We start from the raw sequence: 18717 nt of genomic DNA, 5'->3' as shown, positions 1-18717 counted from the left end.
TCTAGAGCCCAGAAGGCCCCTGGTACAGAGACTAGCGTAAGCAGCTATATATGGGCGAGCCACAGAGCTGGTGTAACCACGCAACACCTCGTTACAGGAGAAGGTAGGTGCCTAAGTTCCTAGAAGAAGTTATACATGCAAGCTTGCGCCTCGCCCATGTGTACACCCAACTGCAAACTACACGCTACATGTATTGTAATCATTTATGTGCATAATCTTTATGCAAATGTCGGCACCTACTGTGTAGAGTCTGTTCTGTCCTCTGACAGCCTTGCACTAGTTTATAATGTGACCCTAAAATGTGTTTAATGCCTTTACTGTTATTCTCACTTCTAAGGATTTTCATTGCTGCAGTTCTCACTGCAAAGATACGTGAGCAATGCATTGTGTGTAATGTAGTTCACAGGCAATGCAGCCACACTTGTCTGTCTGTATAAGAACTGTTACCATTGGTTTGTGCTGCTGCTGCCCAGACCTCCTCTCTTTCTCAGTCAAGCTTGGCTCCTTTGTCTACCTGCTATCATTTCCTGGTTATTCTTACTATCTCTGTCCTGAGAGATCAGACAGGTACGACCTTTCCCTCCAATCAAAGGCTGTCCTCTGGGACCACCCTTTCCACCTGGTGGCAGGCTCTGTCCCCATTGGTCTTTACCTCCTCCTCCCTGGGCCTGTGTGAGCCTTCTTGACCTCCTTGTCCCTCTCGTCATGAGGCATTCTCCATCTTGCTTCAGACAGCACTTGTCCTGCTTCACTCCTTGGAACGAACTTGGTTTCTTACCTTGAATATATCTTCCTAATGAGATATTGCACTCTCCAGTCACCCATCTCTGAGCTACTTCTGCCTGTTCAACTATTCTCTCACCTCTGCAATAAAGCTGCCTCTCCTCAGATTTCTACCTCCAACCACTGATACAGCTTTCAGAAATATGGAGTCTCTGTGCCCTGGGGCAACACTTCTGAACATCTGACTGTGAGTAAATTATCTGTATTTATTCAATAAAAGAAACTTCAGAAAAGAAAGAGACTTCAGGTGTGTTCTGGTGTGCCAAGGTTATACTTCAAGATATTGAGACTTTAGAGTTAACAAGTCTTAAGAGGCTTGACAGAGTCACCCCCCTAGGCCCTCTGTTCTAATCTAAGAAAAGGAGAGGAAAGGACTGCAAGAAAAGAGACTCAGACATTGGAGAAATCAAGTACCAACACAGAGCCAGAAGTCCAAAGACAAGGAAGGAAGTTCCTCAAAGCAGAGAGAAGGAAGAGGAGGAAAAGATGACATCTTAGCCTGCTTTTCTGTGCATGAAATGTGCTGCCAGACAAATTATTCCCTTGCTAGAAGAAGCTTTTGTATTTTGAAAACACTGTGGCCATGCTTTCAGTATCTCTTTTAACTATGAATTAGTATGTCTGAGGCCTTGGAGTGGCTTTTCAGAGGATCATTTTGCCTCTACTTTCCACTACTCCAGCCCAAAGACTTGGAACGCTCTTCCCCTGTACCTAAAATCGCAAGCTGACCACCTTCTTTTCAAGAAGCTGCTGAAAACGTACCTTTTTGAACAAGTGTATTCCATTAGTAATTCTGCTGTTTAACCATCCTAATTGCTGCTAACATTTTATCCTTATTCTACTGCTAAATTCATGTGTTGTATCTTTTAACTTTTGTAATTCATGGAAGCCACATTGTGCCTCCATTTGTGGGAAAATGGGGGGTAGAAATGAACCGTAAATAAATAAATAAATAAATCCATGCCAGGTTTGCTCAGGGACTTAGATAGGCCAGAGCCTGGAACCCCGTGAAATCTTTCTCTACAGGGACAACCCAAAAGAACAAAAAAACTGAGGAACTGTAGCCTCAAAATCTACGGAAAATGTTTCTTGATTGTAGGGATTTGTACGTAAAAGGGTCAACGGCACAGAGAAAACCCAAGACAGAAGAAAGAAACTTACGTTTTCTCAGCAAACATAAGACAAAAAAGAAAATAAAAATTAGCCAAGAGCTACAGCCGGCAAAACTCCTGGGCCAAAGGCCTAAGAGCTGAATTTTATGAACTACTTAGAGACTTAACCCTAGGCAAGATGTGTTTACAGAAGCTTTGGGAAAAGACCCAAACCAAACCCTTGTGGTTCTAACGCTCAGACCTGGCAGAAGTAAATGGCAGGCACTTTCCCCAAAACAGGGGGAGCTGACGGGAGGGGCCCTAGGATATACCGGGTACAGAACGGAAGGGAAAGGAAACGTCTAGAACTGGGCAGGTTTTCTGCAGGAAAGACTGGAGAAACATGGGAGACCTTGTTCAGAAATTCTCGAAATCAGTGTTTCCCAAGTCCCCTTGCCAGTCAGGTTTTCAGGATTTCCACAATGAATATGCATGAAAGAGATTTGCATATAATAATGGAGGCAAGTGTATACAAATCAAGTTCATGCAGATTTATTGTGGATATCCTGAAGGCCTGACTGGCAAGGGGTACTCCAGGACCGGACTTGGGAAACGCTGCACTAAATTAAGCCCAATAACATGCATTGCAACCAGAATTTCTTCTGGGGCAGCATCAAAAACTACTCGGGGGGGGGGGGGGGGTTCTGGAGTTTGGGGCAACTAATACAAAAAGGGTTGGTAGTGGAAACTGAGGAATTGCATGGACTTTTATCAGTTACAACAAAACAGATATTACCTGTGTATACAGCTGAAGTGTTTTTTAGAACTAAACGGGTGTGGAATGGTATGGAAAGGAAGCTAACACTTATATAAGTACATAAGCATCGTCATGCTAGGACAGACCAAGGGTCCATCGAGCCCAGCACCCTGTCACCGACAGCGGCCAAAAGAACAAGCAATTTGTCCCACCCATCCTAAAAATACTGTATTATTCCCTCGTCCATTCAATAACATTCTATGGCTTTTTCCTCCAGGAAACCATCCAACCCTTTTTTGAAGTCCGCTAAGCTAACCACCTTAACCACCTTTTCCGGCAGTGAATTCCAGAATTTAACTACGCTTTGAGAGAAGAAAAATTTCCTCCGATTCATTTTAAATGTACCGCACTGCAGCTTCATCGCATGCCCCCTTGTCCTAGTATTTTTTGGAAAGCGTAAACAGACGCTCCACATCGACCTGTTCCATTCCACTCATTATCTTATAGACCTCTATCATATCTCCCCTCAGCCGCCACTGTCTGAAGAATTAGTTTCATCAGGGGAAAGAGGTAGGATGACAGCTACAGACTCCACAAGGAGATAAGGCAAAGCACCTGGAGGCCCGGGGAAAGGATTGAGGTGGGGGGGGGGTCACCTTAAGGGGATTGTTCAATAACAGCTTGTCTATATATGGGCAAAATCAAATACTGAACATGACGTACTTAATAGGTGGACAGCTCTAAAAAAAGGGAGGAAAAAGCCTCAGAGCGTTACATAAAAACAGCTGCTCTCGCCGCTTCAAGTCACTGGCGAAAGCCTTCCTTCTCAGTGCAGTGAAAATAACGAAAGCCCTCAAATCTCAGGGTCATAATTAAAAAGCAAAAAAAATGTACCTGGAAGGTCCAGGTTCCTATACCTAGGTACAAGTTCTGCTTTCCATTATAGAACCCTAGCGTAACCGGTTACAAACACGCTTATGTGTGGAAACTCAAACACGTCAAACAATTCGCAACCTGATACAATCAATGGTACTAAGCCATTTAGACTACTGCAATGGAATTTATGTGGGATGTAAAGAACAAACCTTAAAGAAACTTCAGACCGCTCAAAACACGGCAGCCAGGCTTATATTTGGAAAAACGCGATTCGAAAGTGCCAAACCCCTCCGTGAAAAACTACACTGGCTCCCAATCAAAGAGCATATTGCTTTCAAAATCTGCACCCTGGTTCATAAAGTCATCTATGGCGAAGCCCCGGAATACATGACAGACCTCATAGACCTACCAACCAGAAACACAACAGGATTAACACGAACATATCTAAATCTCCACTACCGAAGCTGCAAAGGACTCAAATACAAATCAACCTATGCATTCACCTTTTCCTACCTAAGCGCACAACTATGGAACGCATTACCAAAAGCCGTGAAAACAACTTATGATCACCTAAACTTCCGGAAATCATTAAAAACTAACCTAAGGCATACCCTACCGACCCAACTTAAATGCCTGTACCCTGCAACACAACGAAACCAAAGCTCGTAATGGACATATAAGAACTCTTCCTCTCTACGATTCCCTAATGTGTCTGTACAAGCGAACCTTATTCTACCACAACATTACTGTATTTGTTCATACCGGAATTGGCGAACGCCTTTAAGGTACTGTGTAAGTCACATTGAGCCTGCAAATAGGTGGGAAAATGTGGGATACAAATGTAACAAATAAATAAACTGTCCCTGCTGTATACTGCCTTGGGTGAATCTCTTCATAAAGGCGGTTAACAAATCCCAATAGATAAATAGTAAAAGGACCCCTAAATAAACAACGAAGTCTGAATTACAGGTGGTAGCATAGCTCAACAAATGTTTTTCGGCAGAAACAGGGTGGCTAAACCATATGTCCAGCTCTACTGTAATGTTACAAAATTGACACCTTTGGCACTTCAAACGTCTGCATCCACTTCTCAAGTCCGATTTCTGCTAAACACTATCCTTCAATAAGTTTCGGCAAAAGCTGGAGTGTCAGAAATTAAATACCAATATCGTTTCAGAAGGTTTAGCAGTTTCTCCACCCCTGCAGTGGAGAAATACAGGTGACCATTTTATCAGAATTTCGAACTTACCTCAAAGAAACGCTAAATACGAGGCAACAAAATCTCTCAGATTACACCTCTCAAATTTCAAAAAAGTGATCTACAAAACTGTCCACTCTGCAGACTTCACTTACCCAGGAACCAAATGACGGAACTCCTTACCACCCAAAATAAGAAATATACAGGAATATACTACATTCCACAAAATCCTCAAATCATTCCTATTCAAACAAACCCTCACAAAAAACAACCATATCTCCAACAATTAATTATTACCTGAATGGTTATTACTCTATTTACCATTAACTTTCTCTTTGCTTCATGTACAATTTTTCATTCATAGTAACATAGTAGATGACGGCAGAAAAAGACCTGCACGGTCCATCCAGTCTGCCCAACAAGATAAATTCACATGTGCTACTTTTTGTGTATACCTTACCTTGATTTGTACCTGTCCTTTTCCGGGCACAGACCGTATAAGTCTGCCCAGCACTATCCCCGCCTGCCAACCACCAGCCCCGCCTCCCACCACCGGTTCTGGCACAGACCGTATAAGTCTGCCCAGCACTATCCCCGCCTCCTAACCACCAGTCCCGCCTCCCACCACCGGCTCTGGCACAGACTGTATAAGTCTGCCCAGCACCATCCCTGCCTCCCGCCACTGGCTCTGCCACCCAATCTCGCCTAAGCTCCTTAGGATCCATTCCTTCTGAACAGGATTCCTTTATGTTTATCCCACGCATGTTTGAATTCCGTTACCATTTTCATTTCCACCACCTCCCGCGGGAGGGCATTCCAAGCATCCACTACTCTCTCCGTGAAAAAATACTTCCTGACATTTTTCTTCAGTTTGCCCCCCTTCAATCTCATTTCATGTCCTCTCGTTCTACCATCTTCCCATCTCCGGAAAAGGTTCGTTTGCGGAATAATACCTTTCAAATATTTGAACGTCTGTATCATATCACCCCTGTTTCTCCTTTCCTCCAGAGTATACATGTTTAGTTCAGCAAGTCTCTCCTCATACGTCTTGTAACACAAATCCCATACCATTCTGATAGCTTTTCTTTGCACCGCTTCAATTCTTTTTACATCGTTAACAAGATACGGCCTCCAAAACTGAACACAATACTCCAGGTGGGGCCTCACCAACGACTTATACAGGGGCATCAACACCCCCTTTCTTCTGCTGGTCACACCTCTCTTTATACAGCCTAACAACCTTCTAGCTACGGCCACTGCCTTGTACTACTACTACTACTATTTAGCATTTCTATAGCGCTACAAGGCATACGCAGCGCTGCACAAACATAGAAGAAAGACAGTCCCTGCTCAAAGAGCTTACAATCTAATAGACAAAAAATAAATAAAGTAAGCAAATCAAATCAATGTGAACGGGAAGGAAGAGAGGAGGGTAGGTGGAGGCGAGTGGTTACGAGTCAAAAGCAATGTTAAAGAGGTGGGCTTTCAGTCTAGATTTAAAGGTGGCCAAGGATGGGGCAAGACGTAGGGGCTCAGGAAGTTTATTCCAGGCGTAGGGTGCAGCAAGACAGAAGGCGCGAAGTCTGGAGTTGGAAGTAGTGGAGAAGGGAACAGATAAGAAGGATTTATCCATGGAGCGGAGTGCACGGGAAGGGGTGTAGGGAAGGACGAGTGTGGAGAGATACTGGGGAGCAGCAGAGTGAATACATTTATAGGTTAGTAGAAGAAGTTTGAACAGGATACGAAAACGGATAGGGAGCCAGTGAAGGGTCTTGAGGAGAGGGGTAGTATGAGTAAAGCGACCCTGGCGGAAGATGAGACGGGCAGCAGAGTTTTGAACCGACTGGAGAGGGGAGAGGTGACTAAATGGGAGGCCAGCAAGAAGCAGATTGCAGTAGTCTAAACGAGAGGTGACAAGGGTGTAGATGAGGGTTTTGGTAGAGTGCTCGGAAAGAAAGGGGCGGATTTTACGGATGTTGTAAAGAAAGAAACGACAGGTCTTGGTGGTCTGCTGGATATGAGCAGAGAAGGAGAGAGAAAAGTCAAAGATGACCCCAAGATGACACTGTTTCGTTGCCTTCAGATCCTCAGATACTATCACCCCAAGATCCCTCTCCCTGTCCGTTCCTATCAGACTCTCCCCGCCTAACACATACATCTCCCGTGGATTTCTATTCCCTAAGTGCATCACTTTGCATTTCTTCGCATTGAATTTTAATTGCCAAACCTTAGACCATTCTTCTAGCTTCCGTAGGTCCTTTTTCATGTTTTCCACTCCCTCCGGGGTGTCCACTCTGATACAGATCTTAGTATCATCCGCAAATAGGCAAACTTTACATTCTAACCCTTTGGCAATGTCACTCACAAATATATTGAACAGAATCAGCCCCAGCACCGATCCCTGAGGCACTCCACTACTCACCTTTCCCTCATCCAAGCGAATTCCATTCACCACCACCCTCTGGTGTCTGTCCGTCAACCAGTTCCTAATCCAGTTCACCACTTCGGGTCCTATCTTCAGCCCATCCAGTCTATTCATAATAGATGTTCTAAATGTTAAACATCCATAGTTATCCCAGTATGTTTATGATACTATATTGTTGGATTCTTACAACAAATTACTTTCTTATGCATTGTTCTTTGTTATGTATCCTCTACTGTTTATTGTAAGCCACATTGAACTCAAACTTGTTTGGGATAATGTGGGATATAAATGTCACAAATAAATAAGTAAAAAGCAAATCCCTGTTACTAAACCTTCCTCTTTTATATGCAAAATTAATGATGTTATTTGGGTAACCCCTTCATTCCAAACGGGATTGCAAACTTTTAGATTGAATTTTGAATTCAGATGTATCTGTACAATTCCTCTTAAATCAAAGGAACTGTGAGAACGGAAGACTATCATGTTCTGAACACCTAAAACCTGCAAAAAAGAAAAATCCAATATTATGTCAGCAGGTGGCAGCAGAGGACAGCAGTAAGTACTTGTAAACTCATTGGCAGGAGCCACTGTGGGCTAGTTAATTTTCTCTCCCTAACAAGGAAGACAGATAATAAATAGAAATAAACAAAACAAGAAGATAAGATATTACAGCATTCTAGCATTAACCGGGATGACAGGCTAGTGGCAGTTTTACCGTATGTAGGTGATCGTTCTAGAGTTGCAACTTTAATATATAAGTATTGGGACACATTGAAAGGTCATTCTTGTTTTCAGGAGCCTCCCTTAATTGCATATCAGCGGCTTCCCTATTGCTCTCTTTTAATTCAAAAATTCCTTCCAAGAGAATAGGGACCTTGTTTGCTTCATGTCTCAAAAGGAGTAGCCTAGTGGTTAGTGCAGCAGACTCTGATCCTGGGGAACTGGGGTCAATTCCCACTGCAGCTCCTTGTGACTCTGGGCAAGTCACTTAACCCTCCATTGCCCCTGGTACAAAATAAGTACCTGAATATACTATGTAAACCGCTTTGGATGTAGTTGCAAAAACCTCAGAAAGGCTGTATATCAAGTTCCATTTCCCTTTCCATATTTGAGATTCTACATGGAATGTTGCTACTATTGGAGATTCTGTTGCTACTATTTGAGATTCTACGTGGAATGTTGCTACTACTGGAGATTCTAGATGGAATGTTGCTACTATTGGAGATTCTACATGGAATGTTGCTACTATTGGAGATTTTAGATGGAATGTTGCTACTATTGGAGATTCTGTTGCTACTATTTGAGATTCTACATGGAATGTTGCCATTCCACTAGCAACATTCCATGTAGAAGCCTGCCCCTGCAGATCAGCAATGCGGCCGCGCAGGCTTCTGTTTCTGTGAGTCTGACGTCCTGCACGTATGTGCAGGACGTCAGACTCACAGAAACAGAAGCCTGCGTGGCAGCAAGGGCAGGCGTCTACATGGAATGTTGCTAGTGGAGGAGTAGCCTAGTGGTTAGTGCAGTGGACTTTGATCCTGAGGAACTGAGTTCAATTCCCACTGCAGCTCCTTGTGACTCTGGGCAAGTCACTTAACCCTCCATTGCCCCTGGTACAAAATAAGTACCTGAATATACTATGTAAACCACTTTGGATATAGTTGCAAAAACCTCAGAAAGGCTGTATATCAAGTTCCATTTCCCTTTCCATATTTGAGATTCTACATGGAATGTTGCTACTATTTGAGATTCTACATGGAATGTTGCTACTACTGGAGATTCTAGATGGAATGTTGCTACTATTGAAGATTCTACATGGAATGTTGCTACTATTGGAGATTTTAGATGGAATGTTGCTACTATTGGAGATTCTGTTGCTACTATTTGAGATTCTACGTGGAATGTTGCTACTATTGGAGATTCTACATAGAATGTTGCTACTATTGGAGATTCTACATGGAATGTTGCTACTATTGGATATTCTGTTGCTACTATTGGAGATTCTACATGGAATGTTGCTACTATTTGAGATTCTAGATGGAATGTTGCTACTATTGGAGATTTCTGTTGCTACTATTTGAGATTCTACATGGAATGTTGCTATTCCACTAGCAACACTCCATGTAGAAGCCTGCCCCTGCAGATCAGCAATGCGGCCACGCAGGCTTCTGTTTCTGTGAGTCTGATGTCCTGCACGTACGTGCTGATCTGCAAGGGCAGGCTTCTACATGGAATGTTGCTAGTAGAGGAGTAGCCTAGTGGTTAGTTCAGTGGATCCTGATTCTGGGGAACTGAGTTCGATTCCCACTGCAGCTCCTTGTGACTCTGGGCAAGTCACTTAACCCTCCATTGTCCCTGGTACAAAATAAGTACCTGAATATATGTAAACCGCTTTGAATGTAGTTGCAAAAACCACAGAAAGGCAGTGTATAAGTCCCATTCCCTTTCCCTTTCCTTCAAGGTCAATAAAGGATTTGGTCATTGTCTATAATTTCTTGTCCAGATCAGTTTTCTGGCTTCTCAGACAGGAATTCAAAAGAGTAACAACTCTTTCTTTTCTGACAACTGTTGGACATTAGTAGTCACTTTCTCTCGATATTGCTTCAATTCACTAAGGGGCCCTTTTGCTAAGGTGCTCTGAAAAAGTCCTTAGCTGGTGTAGGCGCATCTATTGGATACACGCAGGTCCATTTTTCAGTGCAAAGAAGGAGGGACACAGCGAAGAGAAGTGCTTTTACTGGGAGCGCTTTCACTGACGCTGCCGGACTGGAGGTAAATTTAAAAAAAAAAAAGGAAAGGGATCGATCGTGGGGGAGAGAAGAGGGCGGGCAGTTGGGACGAGCGGCGGCGATCCCCGGGTGGGTGGAACTAGGTCAAGGCTGACTGAGGCGCGCCACACGGGGCCCCCCTAAGCGCGGGGCCCTAGGCAGCCGCCTCGGCCTAAGACCGGCCCTGTCACCAGCGAGAATGGAATGCCCTGCAATTGTACCAGTTCACCACTCTCCGATAACTCCCGAATCCTTCACAGTAGGGTCAGCAACTGTACCATGAGTGAACCCTCACAATGATGGCACCAGAGGAGATGGCTACCACTCACTGATAACTCCCCCCCCCCCCCCGAACAGGTTTTAAGAGATGCATTTTACGATTTAATCAAAGAGGGCACCACCACTTCACCACCACGATGAAGCTGTATATATAGCAACCCATAGCAAAGTACACAATTTAGCCACTAGGTGTCACTACAAAGCAACCATTAAGAAAGCTATACAGTTCAGTTGCTAGATTTTAAAATATAATTTATATTAAAGTACTTCTATGAATCACAATTTATTTATTTAGATTTTGCTCTCACCTTTTTCAGTAGTAGCAGCAGCTCAAGGTGAGTTACATTCAGGTACACTGGACAGTTCTCTGTCCCAGGAGGGCTCACAATCTAAGTTTTCAGAAGGAATGGATCCTAAGGAGCTTAGCCGAGATTGGGTGGCAGAGCCAGCCAGTGGTGGGAGACGAGGATAGTGCTGGGCAGACTTATACGGTCTGTGCCAGAGCCGGTGTTGGGAGGCGGGGATAAAGCTGGGCAGACTTATATGGTCTGTGCCAGAGCCGCTGGTTGGGAGGCAGGGCTGGTGGTTGGGAGGCGGGGATAGTGCTGGACAGACTTATACGGTCTGTGCCCTGAAGAGGACAGGTACAAATCAAAGTAGGGTATACACAAAAGTAGCACACATGAGTTGTCTTGTTGGGCAGACTGGATGGACCATGCAGGTCTTTTTCTGCCGTCATTTACTATGTTAGTACCTGAGGCAATGGAGGGTTAAGTGACTTGCCCAAGATCACAAGGAGCAGCATAGGATTTGAACCCACCACCTCTGGATTACAAGACCAGTGCTCTACCACTAGGCCACTCCTCTACCCTAAAGAATCTTGTTACTCTTTGGGGTTCTACATGGAATGTTGCTACACTTTTACACTTTGAAATTCTGCATGGAATCTTGTTATTCAGCAAACGGTAGGAAAAGCATGCAGAGTACCCCTCATGAATCAAGACCGCCTTGGGTGAATCTCTTCATAAAGGTGGCTAATAAATCCCAATAAATAAACAGACATAGTAGTTGATGGCAGATGAAGACTCAAATGATCCATCCAGTCTGCCCAACAGTCACACTCATTATCAATTCATGATTAAACCAACAGTAAATGTGGTATAAAATACTTGATCCTGGTCTTTCTTTGCCATTTCTGGTGCGTGTGGATTATCTGTATGTTCATATTTTTTGGCTCTCTGTGTGTGTCTATGATCAGAAACGAGGGACGGGCAGTCTGAAAGGTGCAGTTCCCAGTAAACCAAGGTTTATGCCGCAGCTGCACACAGAAATTCATTGGACCATTGTTTGGGGATTTTATTTCCTGGAATCGCCTAATCCAGTCAGGCCCACTTTTGAATCCGATGTGGTCTTTTCAGTGAGTTTTTTTTTTTTCCCCTGCAAGCCAAATTTGCTTCTATTCCATTCAAATTCCAGACCATTTTTGAACCCCTTGGGGGGACTCAGTAAATGGAACCCAAAGTGACAGCATAACAGCCGGACTGGGTCAGACCAATGGTCCATCTAGTCCAGTATCCTGTTTCCAGCAGTGGCCAATCCAGGTCACAAGTACCTGGCACCAGGAAGATCCACACTAAACCAGTATTCTGCAAGGGGGGCTCTGCACACGCACAGCGTCCTGAACACAGTACCTAACTTTGGGCAGGGGGTACTTGTGCCTGCTGAAACCTGCTGTAATTCTGGCACGCAACTAACAGTGGCTGGGTGTATGATGTCTCAATTCTACAACACTGCACCTAAATTCCAAAAATGCCACTGACCCACCCTTGCCTGTCCCATAGCCACGTCCCCTTATGAGTTGCAGGCCATAAAATGTAGGTGTTAATGTTACAGAACTAATTTGCAGGCAGATCTCACAGAAAAGCTCCACAAAGCCCAGGGTGCTCGGACTCCTTAACACAAGTCCAGTCCTGGAGTATCCCTTGCCAGCCAGGTTTTCAGGATATCCACAATGAAAAGGCATGAACTTGATTTGCAAACACTGCCTCTGTTAGTTGCGGATCTCTTTCATGCTTATTCATCGTGGATACCCTGAAAATCTGACTGGCAAGGGGTACTCCAGGACTGGACATGGGAAACACTGCCTTAACACATCCAAGAATGTCTCAGCACCAAAGTCTAAAGTCGGTGACCCCCAGGCAATAACAGCCTGCAAACCTACAATTCCAGATATGTTTATGACTTCCTAGTCATTTTCCTCACATGCTGGACCTTAGAGTTAATCATTTCACAACCCTGTTCTACTAGGCCAAACACAGCATAGCATTCATTCACACACACACTCCCTAATCTGTTCAACAGACAAGCAGCGAGATGGTTAAACCTCCAAGTTCATGGTAGGAGGGTGGAAGTTCTCTGCCCTGTTGCTGTCTCAGCTTTCCACTCATCCAGCTCGGGACTCAGCTTACAATGGCAGTTTGGTACCTTCTCTCCAGCTCCAGAAGGGGATGCAGCCTGCTCCCGCAGCGCCTCTGGGCCCTGGCGGGACCTCAGAGAGCCCAAGCCACGTTGGGGGCCACAGCTGGAGCCACAGAGGCACAGAAAAGACTAAAGACCCGTGATGAGCTGCCTGGTCCCAGTCTGCTGAAGACGCTGTACTGGTTCTTCATCAGGGGATACATCCTACGTGCACATGAGCTACAGGTACTGAAGGGAAGAGCACAGATGGAGGCTCAGTTTACTGGGAGGGACCTCCCTTGCATCCAAACTGTCTATTTTCCCCAGAATAGCTGAGATTCCAGGAAAAATGTATTCCCTTCTCAAATACCAAGACTCAGCAGAATATAATAGTGTAACACATGAGCTACAGAGGTTCCATCTGATTTCAAAAGACCAGAAGAGCCAGTACTGACAAGGCAGGTTTGATCTAGGGTTAATGCCATCAATTCGTGAGTAATCGTCCTGATCCTGGGCAAAGGGGTGAAACAAACAGAAGGAACAGGAAGATGATATATGGAGGTGCAAACTGCAGGAGAGCTTTGAATTCAGCTCACCTTTACACGAGGAACTGGTCTGGCAGGTTGTATTCATGCATCAGTGGTCCCTAGACAGGCAGAAGCTACAGTTTACAGTGTGGGAAAAATGAGCTCAAATCAAGGCTGAAAGCTGGTAATGGGCACATGCGGCAAGTTTATGGGGTAAAAACAGAGAATCCTTAGCTGTGGGGAGTGAGGGGCAGTGTGGCCAGGTAGTCGTGGAAAAATAAACACGTTTAAAAAAAAAAACGAGCAGAAAACAAGCGATATCAATTCAAAGACACATAAAAATAAGCCCGATTTTTGTGTGTCTTATAAAGTATGTCCCGGGTGTCAGAAGGCAGCCCTAACACAGGGGGGGTGCATGTTGTGATTAACTCCTTCCATAGCCAATGAGGATACTGTATATTCCTTCCTATGTTAGGCCTAGTACTAAGGGCTAACTACTGTTACTGAGGCCTGTACTTTGCTTACTTTGGTTCTCGGCCTAACAAGTTAGCATCTTCATGCCTTTCATATAAGGTAACCTTGGCAGTTGCTGACAGGCTGAGGACACAGTGTGAGCCTAAGATGTCCAGAATGTTTCATTTGGGGAGATAGACAGAGAGAGGACACAAGGGTATTGTTCTGGCTATGCACGCAGAACTGGTAGCTAATTAGCCAATGGCCACTGACTGTTCACGTGGACACACATCAGGAGGGAGTGATATAATACAGGAATTTCCATATATGGCACAGGCTAGTTTCTGATTTCTAGTTTGGGAAAAATCACATGATTTATGAGAAACGAAACTTTGCTGAGAGTATATATGTAATTGTTGGGATAGTGTTAGCTGAGCAGTCCTTGTCTTTCAGGATGCACGTTGCTGACTGACAACCTGCTCCAGGGAGAGGACTATTTTTTGTATTTTTGGCTCTGTGAGATACTAATAAAGGTAATTTACTGGCTGCACCTAACTGAGTCTAAGTTCTCTTTCTTATCTGTGCTTTCCCTCCCTGTGAGGGCGAAGGGACGGAAAACACAAAACGAAAGAGGACAGGAAAAGGCGGGACTGAGCGTCGGCTGACACACTTACTTGCAATGTTGTCACAATTACAATTGTGAGTGATAGGCGGTATATCAAGTCAAAGAAATAAAAAGAACAAGGCCAAATGCAAGCTACCCGCGAGTTCTGGAAAAAAAAACCCATGCAACTTCAAAAGCAAGCCCAAACTCACAGGAAAGAAGCTAGGTTGGCAACACTGGTGAGGGATAAAGCCTGGGACAAGCACAAGAGAGGGGGGGAGCGAGGGGTTAAGCCTAGCATAAGCAGAGAGGATTCTTACCTGTGAATGTATTGAGGGGTAGAGTCTGGGATATGCACAGAGAATCCCTTGCTGAAGGGGGGCGAGGGGTAAATCCTGGGATAAGACAAGCTTTATTTGGAAACAGTATTTCTCTCTCCCCTCAATTGCCCAAAATAAAACAGATCCCACAAGGGTTTGCTAAATCTATCTATCCATACACATACACATGAAGAAAGGTCTTACAGGTTGATTAAAGCAGTTATTTTCACAGGCAAAAACAAAACCAAAAAAACCCTCAAAAATGGTCACAGGCTTGGAAGGTCCTTCTCTTCCTTTCCCTGGGTTTGGGATGCCTCTTCACTGCTTTACGTTACTAAACTTAATAAGTCACCTCAGCAACAATGAGCTTGAGGCAGGTGACACAATTCTAATATAAAAGAATCAATATTATTACAAAAGAAACTTCCATCCTATATAATCATTCTCACCTCCAACATTCTTTGCGTCTGCCTGCCTGTGTCCATAACTTTCTTCACAGATGGGCTCCGAAGCCCTGAGGGTTGGCGGCGGGAAGGGGGGCTCAATGGGGTCGCGGCAGGGGGGTCCAGGGGTCAGGAACTCTGAAGGGGAGGGTCGGGAAATCGGAGGGAGGGAGGCAGGGAGGTGGGGTCTGGAACTCGGAGAGCGGGAGGGGTCTGGAACTCGGAGGGGGGTCTGGAATTTGGAGGGAGGGGGAGGGGTGGAGGGAGGGGGGTCTGGAACTTGGAGGCGAGGACGAGAGGGGAGGAGGGGGGAATGCACCACCTGTACAAAAACTAAAACAAAAAACGGGGGGACGACCCTGGAACGACGACCCTGGAACACGGAGGAAGGGGGGACACTGGAACTGGGTGGGAGGGAGGGGCCCAAGGCACACACACTCTCTCTCACAGACACACTCGCACCCAGTCTCACTCTCTCTGTCACACACACACACTCACAGATTCACTCTCCCTCACACAGTCATTCTCACACACACTCAAACATACACACTCCGAGGAAAACCTTGCTAGCGCCCGTTTCAATTGTGTCAGAAACGGACCTTTTTTTTACTAGTTTTACTTAAAAGGCACATTAAAAGATCGTGTTATTTCATTCTTTTTAAATGTGGAATGAGACTGAAATTAATGCAAAGCTCACACAGTAGTTGACTGCAGTTTTACCCCATTAGGGATACACAATAACCTTTGCCTCTAGACTCTCCTTTCTGCCCCGGGCACTCACTGCTGGGAAACCTTTTGGTCTGCAACACATTGCAACACCCAGCTCTTCCCTCTGACATCTGGAAGTTCCCTCATCTGACCTGCAAATCAGTCTCATCTAATTTCCTCTTTGTCAAGTCACTCTGTACATAAATAGTTTGAAAGATAAGACAGAGCTGTGGGATCCTTGCTGAAATGTGTCTAGCTATATGCCTCACAGAACCAGGGGCGTAGCTAGGTGGGGGGGTCACGGGCCTCCACAGATTCAGCCCTGGCCCCCCCCCCCCTCCTGCTGCTGCCACCGACTCTCCCCCACCGCCGCCAGGTACCTTTGCTGGCAGGGATCCCCAACCCCCGCCAGTCTTAGTCTTCTTCAGCACCGGTCTCCGGCGCACTCGCTGATCTGTGCTGTGAGTCCTGACTGACGTCCTGGGGACGGAGACCGGCACTGAAGAAGACTAAGACTGGTGGGGGTTGGGGATCCCTGCCAGCAAAGGTACCTGACGGTGGCAGTGGCAGAAGAGGGTCGGCGGTGGCCGGGGGGGGGGGGTCGAAAGTGGCGGGGAGGGTCAGCGGCGGGGGGTCGGCGGCTAGGGGAGGTGAGCTAAAATGTGCCCCCTCCCCAACCTCGGGCTCTGGACCCCCTCCCGCCAAGGTCTGACTACGCCCCTCAGAACAGATTCACTTGGAGGAAGGAGGGTTAATAATGAGTGCGAAGCCTCAGGAGCCCCCGTTCTGTTAAGTATTTTGCAGGACTTGGTTGTCTTTCTGCAGGTGATACATAATCTGACCCCCGAATGCAGACCCTCCAAATGGAATGGAAACGAGCGTTTTGCGCGTAATGCAAAAAAAAAAAAACAGTTCCTCTGTTCCTGTGCATTGCAGAATCCTTCCTCTCTCTCCCACATGCAGAACATAGACCCTCTCACCTAATCCAGAACAGAGGATCACAAGAAACAGAAATATGCAGGCAAAAGAGCCAGTGCAAAAAGCCTTGTGTACAGCTGACTCAGCATCAAGCTTTTAATCTGAGATTAGAAGCCACAAAATACCACGGCATGCTGTAAGCGATGAGCATGTAAATTACTGTCACATTGAAATCGCAGCAGTGATCTGCAGCTCATTGCAAAATGTCCCCTTGCTATCAGTGATTCAGGCACTGACCAAAAGGGGAATTTTTATTTTATTTTTAAAGATCATTGCCTTGGCCTTGGCTTCAACCTGATCTGACTGGACCCCCTGCTCCACCAGCTATTAAAATGCCTTCCCTAGTGTCTACTCGTACGCTTCCCCCCCCCCCCCCCCATCCCACTGACTCAAAAATAAAAATCCTTAGTGTTTAGCAGCACCCCCCTCCCACCCCAACCGACCTGGATGGATTTAGTGAAGGGAAATCTTGCCTCACCAATCTATTACATTTCTTTGAAGGGGTAAACAAACATGTGGATAAAGGGGAACCGGTTGATATTGTGTATCTGGATTTTCAGAAGGCGTTTGACAAAGTACCTCATGAAAGACTCCAGAGGAAATTGGAGAGTCTTGGGATAGGAGGTAGTGTTCTATTGTGGATTAAAAACTGGTTAAAAGATAGAAAACAGAGAGTAGGGTTCAATGGTCAGTATTCTCAATGGAGAAGGGTAGTTAGTGGGGTTCCGCAGGGGTCTGTGCTGGGACTGCTGCTTTTTAACATATTTATAAATGACTTAGAGATGGGAGTAACTAGTGAGGTAATTAAATTTGCTGATGACACAAAGTTAGTCAAAGTCGTTAAATCGCAGGAGGATTGTGAAAAATTACAGAAGGACCTTATGAGACTGGGAGACTGGCCGTTTAAATGGCAGATGACGTTTAACGTGAGCAAGTGCAAAGTGATGCATGTGGGAAAGAGGAGCCTGAATTATAGCTACGTCATGCAAGGTTCCACATTAGGAGTCACAGACCAAGAAAGGGATCTAGGTGTCGTCGTTGATGATACGTTGAAACCTTCTGCTCAGTGTGCTGCTGCAGCTAAGAAAGCAAATAGAATGTTAGGTATTATTAGGAAAGGAATGGAAAACAAAATGAGGATGTTATGATGCCTTTGTATCGCTCCATGGTGTGACCGCACCTCGAATATTGTGTTCAATTCTGGTCGCCGCATCTCAAAAAAGATATAGTTGAATTAGAAAAGGTGCAGAGAAGGGCGACAAAAATGATAAAGGGGATGGGACGACTTCCCTATGAGGAAAGGTTAAAGCGGCTAGGGCTCTTCAGCTTGGAGATAAGATGGCTGAGGGGAGATCTGATAGAGGTCTTTAAATTAATGAGTAGATTGGAACAGGTATATGTGAAGCGTCTGTTTACAACTTCCAAAAATGCTAGGACTAGGGGGCATGCGATGAAGCTACAGAGTGGTAAATTTAAAACAAATCGGAGAACATTTTTCTTCACTCAACGTGTAATTGAACTCTGGAATTTGTTGCCAGAGAATGTGGTAAAGGCGGTTAGCATAGCAGGGTTTTAAATAAGGTAAAGGAAAAATCCATAGACCATTATTAAATGGACTTGGGGAAAATCCACTATTTCTGGGATAAGCAGTATAAAATGTTTTTGTACTTTTTTGGGATCTTGCCAGGTATTTGTGACCTGGATTGGCCACTGTTGGAAACAGGATGCTGGGCTTGATGGACCTTTGGTCTGTCCCAGTACGGCAATACTTATGTACTTACAAAACTACCTTGAACCTGATATTCGGCCAGTGGCAGGCAGTGTTTTTGTTGCTTGCCGCTGGCATTAAGCCTGAATACTCAATGCCAGGTCATTTGCATCGACTGGCACTGAATATCCAGTGGAGGGTTTAACTGCTACAAACAGTGATGTTCCTTGGTTGGCTGCCACTCAGGGCGGATCGCCACTGTGCACCCCTCCCCCGGGTGCAGTGTAATCCCCCCTCTCCGGGTGCAGCACAACAGTCTCTGAATGCAGCGTGGCCCCCCCC

The 18717-nt window shown here is 45.3% G+C and overlaps 1 protein-coding gene across 1 annotated transcript in view; it reads left to right on the top strand.

Moving 5' to 3' along the window:
• The first annotated feature begins 12547 nt into the window (after positions 1–12547).
• LOC115473983 (sterol 26-hydroxylase, mitochondrial-like) overlaps positions 12548–18717 on the top strand; it is a 71756-nt gene continuing 65586 nt past the window's right edge. The window contains exon 1 of the mRNA XM_030209225.1: positions 12548–12880. Within this exon, the coding sequence (XP_030065085.1) occupies positions 12647–12880 (234 nt within the window). The 5' untranslated portion in view covers positions 12548–12646. The remainder of the gene's footprint in view (positions 12881–18717) is intronic.

The sequence above is a fragment of the Microcaecilia unicolor genome, chromosome 7 (genome assembly GCF_901765095.1).
Source record: "Microcaecilia unicolor chromosome 7, aMicUni1.1, whole genome shotgun sequence".
NCBI lineage: Eukaryota > Metazoa > Chordata > Amphibia > Gymnophiona > Siphonopidae > Microcaecilia > Microcaecilia unicolor.
This window is presented reverse-complemented; position numbering and strand designations above follow the sequence as displayed.